Raw genomic sequence first — 1,720 nt, 5'->3', positions numbered from 1 at the left:
AAGCCGGGCGGCGGCACGCCGCCCATGCCGTAACCGCCCATTCCGCCGCCATACATGCCGCCGCCGCCGTACATGCCGCCGCCACCATACATGCTGCTGCCGCCATACATGCCACCGCCATAGCCGCTGCCGTACATACTGCTGCCATACATGCCGCCGCCGCCATACATGCTGCTGCCGTACATCCCGCCGCTGCCATACATGCTGCTGCCGTAGCCGCCGCCGTACATGCTGCTGCCGTACATCCCTGGCCGCGAGTACATGGACGAGGCGCCGCCGTGCATGCCGCCGCCGCCGTACGCAGAAGTCAGGCCACCGCCCGCGCCGTAGGGCGACATCGAGGTTGAGTAGGGGCTGGCGCTGTAAGAGGTGCTGGCGCCAGCAGACTGCGATGTGAATGAGGGTGCAGTGGAAAGATGCGGATCAGCCGACAGCGACGGGGTGCACGTGGCTGGGCAGCGGCGGCGCCGGGGCGGCCGGGAGGCGTGGGCGCGCGCTCGCCGCTCGCAGCTAGCGTTGCGCGCACCTCCCACGGCCGCGAAGGCTGCTGCGAGGTAAGCCCGATTGCGGTTGAGGCACCAGCTGCACCTGCAGGCCGTGTTATATGCACGCAAGGGTTAAGGGCTGCCGCATTAGGCGGGTAGCACCGTGCGCCAATCGGGAGCATGGGAGCGCGCAGCACAGGCGCAAGCTTCAAGGTGCCCGTGTCAGCCCCGCACCTGCAGCGCCCGCCTGCTCCCAAGGCTTGGGGGCTCCAGGAGCATCTGTTGTAGCCTGAACAGCGCCGCTGCGCTCCCAGGGCTTGGCTGGCAGCGGCGCCGCCGCTGCGTGTGCGCGAGCATGGCGGTAAGCAGGGGCCGCTCGCAATGTGCCCAGCCCCAGAGCACGCAGCGTGTCAGCGAAGTGAAAGCTATCCTATGTTTCTTGCTGTTGCAATGCCAAAACCACGGTCTCCTCGTGTCGCCGGGGCTGGCCCCACATGCTTTTGCCACGCAAGGCAGCCCGCGGGACGCTGGAAGGCTGCAAGGGCGGTCTAATCGCCAGGTAAATGGCACTTCTCACCTGCCATGAGGCCCCGAGCGTGGAGCTACGGGACCAACGAGCAGAGCCGATTGTGTTGGGCTTGCCTGGGGCGACTATACGACACAACCACCTAATGTATTGCCCAGTATCCACAGCTGGGATCAAAATGATTGCAGGTGTGGCGGTGATGTTCTATCGTAGCTCTACCGTAGAATGATAGAATGCAAGGAGTTGCGGGGAACGAATGCCGCTGTGAGCCAGCCGTCACTCGCAGTTATACAATCTGCACTGATACAAATATGCTTGTAACCTTCACGTAATAGGAGCAACCGTCTAAAACGATCTGCTCGTGTCAGCGTCCATTCTCGACCACAACCTGGGCCAGCATGTCGCTTGGAAGCTTGAATTATTTCAAAGTTCCACAGTGCGGCTTGCAAGCCCCTGCACCAGCCGTGCCATTGCCGTTAGCAGCGACTCGCTCTGCCACGCGCCAGCGCCGAAGGCGGCAACCGCACCAGGACCGAATGGTCGTAGCTTTTGGGATCCTTGATTCCTACAGGCAGCAGAAGCAAGAGCAGCAGCAGCGAACCGGGACCGCCAGCGTGTCCATCAGCAGCAGTTCTGAGGAGGTGGGCACGCCACCATGAGCTTTGACCGCCACCATGGATCGCGTCAGCTTGCGCAGCACAGCTATGCG

At 63.2% G+C, this 1,720-nt stretch overlaps 1 protein-coding gene across 1 annotated transcript in view; it reads right to left on the bottom strand.

The window, feature by feature from the left end:
- MNEG_10767 (hypothetical protein) overlaps nt 1-1,069 on the bottom strand; it is a gene marked incomplete at both ends in the record, with an annotated part of 1,947 nt that extends 878 nt beyond the window's left edge. The window contains 4 exons of the mRNA XM_014040760.1: nt 18-386; nt 527-588; nt 720-824; nt 1,063-1,069. Coding sequence (XP_013896214.1) covers nt 18-386; nt 527-588; nt 720-824; nt 1,063-1,069 — 543 coding nt within the window. The remainder of the gene's footprint in view (nt 1-17; nt 387-526; nt 589-719; nt 825-1,062) is intronic.
- Nucleotides 1,070-1,720: the final 651 nt, after the last annotated feature.

This window comes from Monoraphidium neglectum (assembly GCF_000611645.1).
Source record: "Monoraphidium neglectum strain SAG 48.87 unplaced genomic scaffold scaffold02451, whole genome shotgun sequence".
NCBI classification, from domain to species: Eukaryota; Viridiplantae; Chlorophyta; class Chlorophyceae; order Sphaeropleales; family Selenastraceae; genus Monoraphidium; species Monoraphidium neglectum.
The sequence above is the reverse complement of the archived record's forward strand: the minus strand, read 5'-3'. Positions and strand labels throughout refer to the sequence as shown.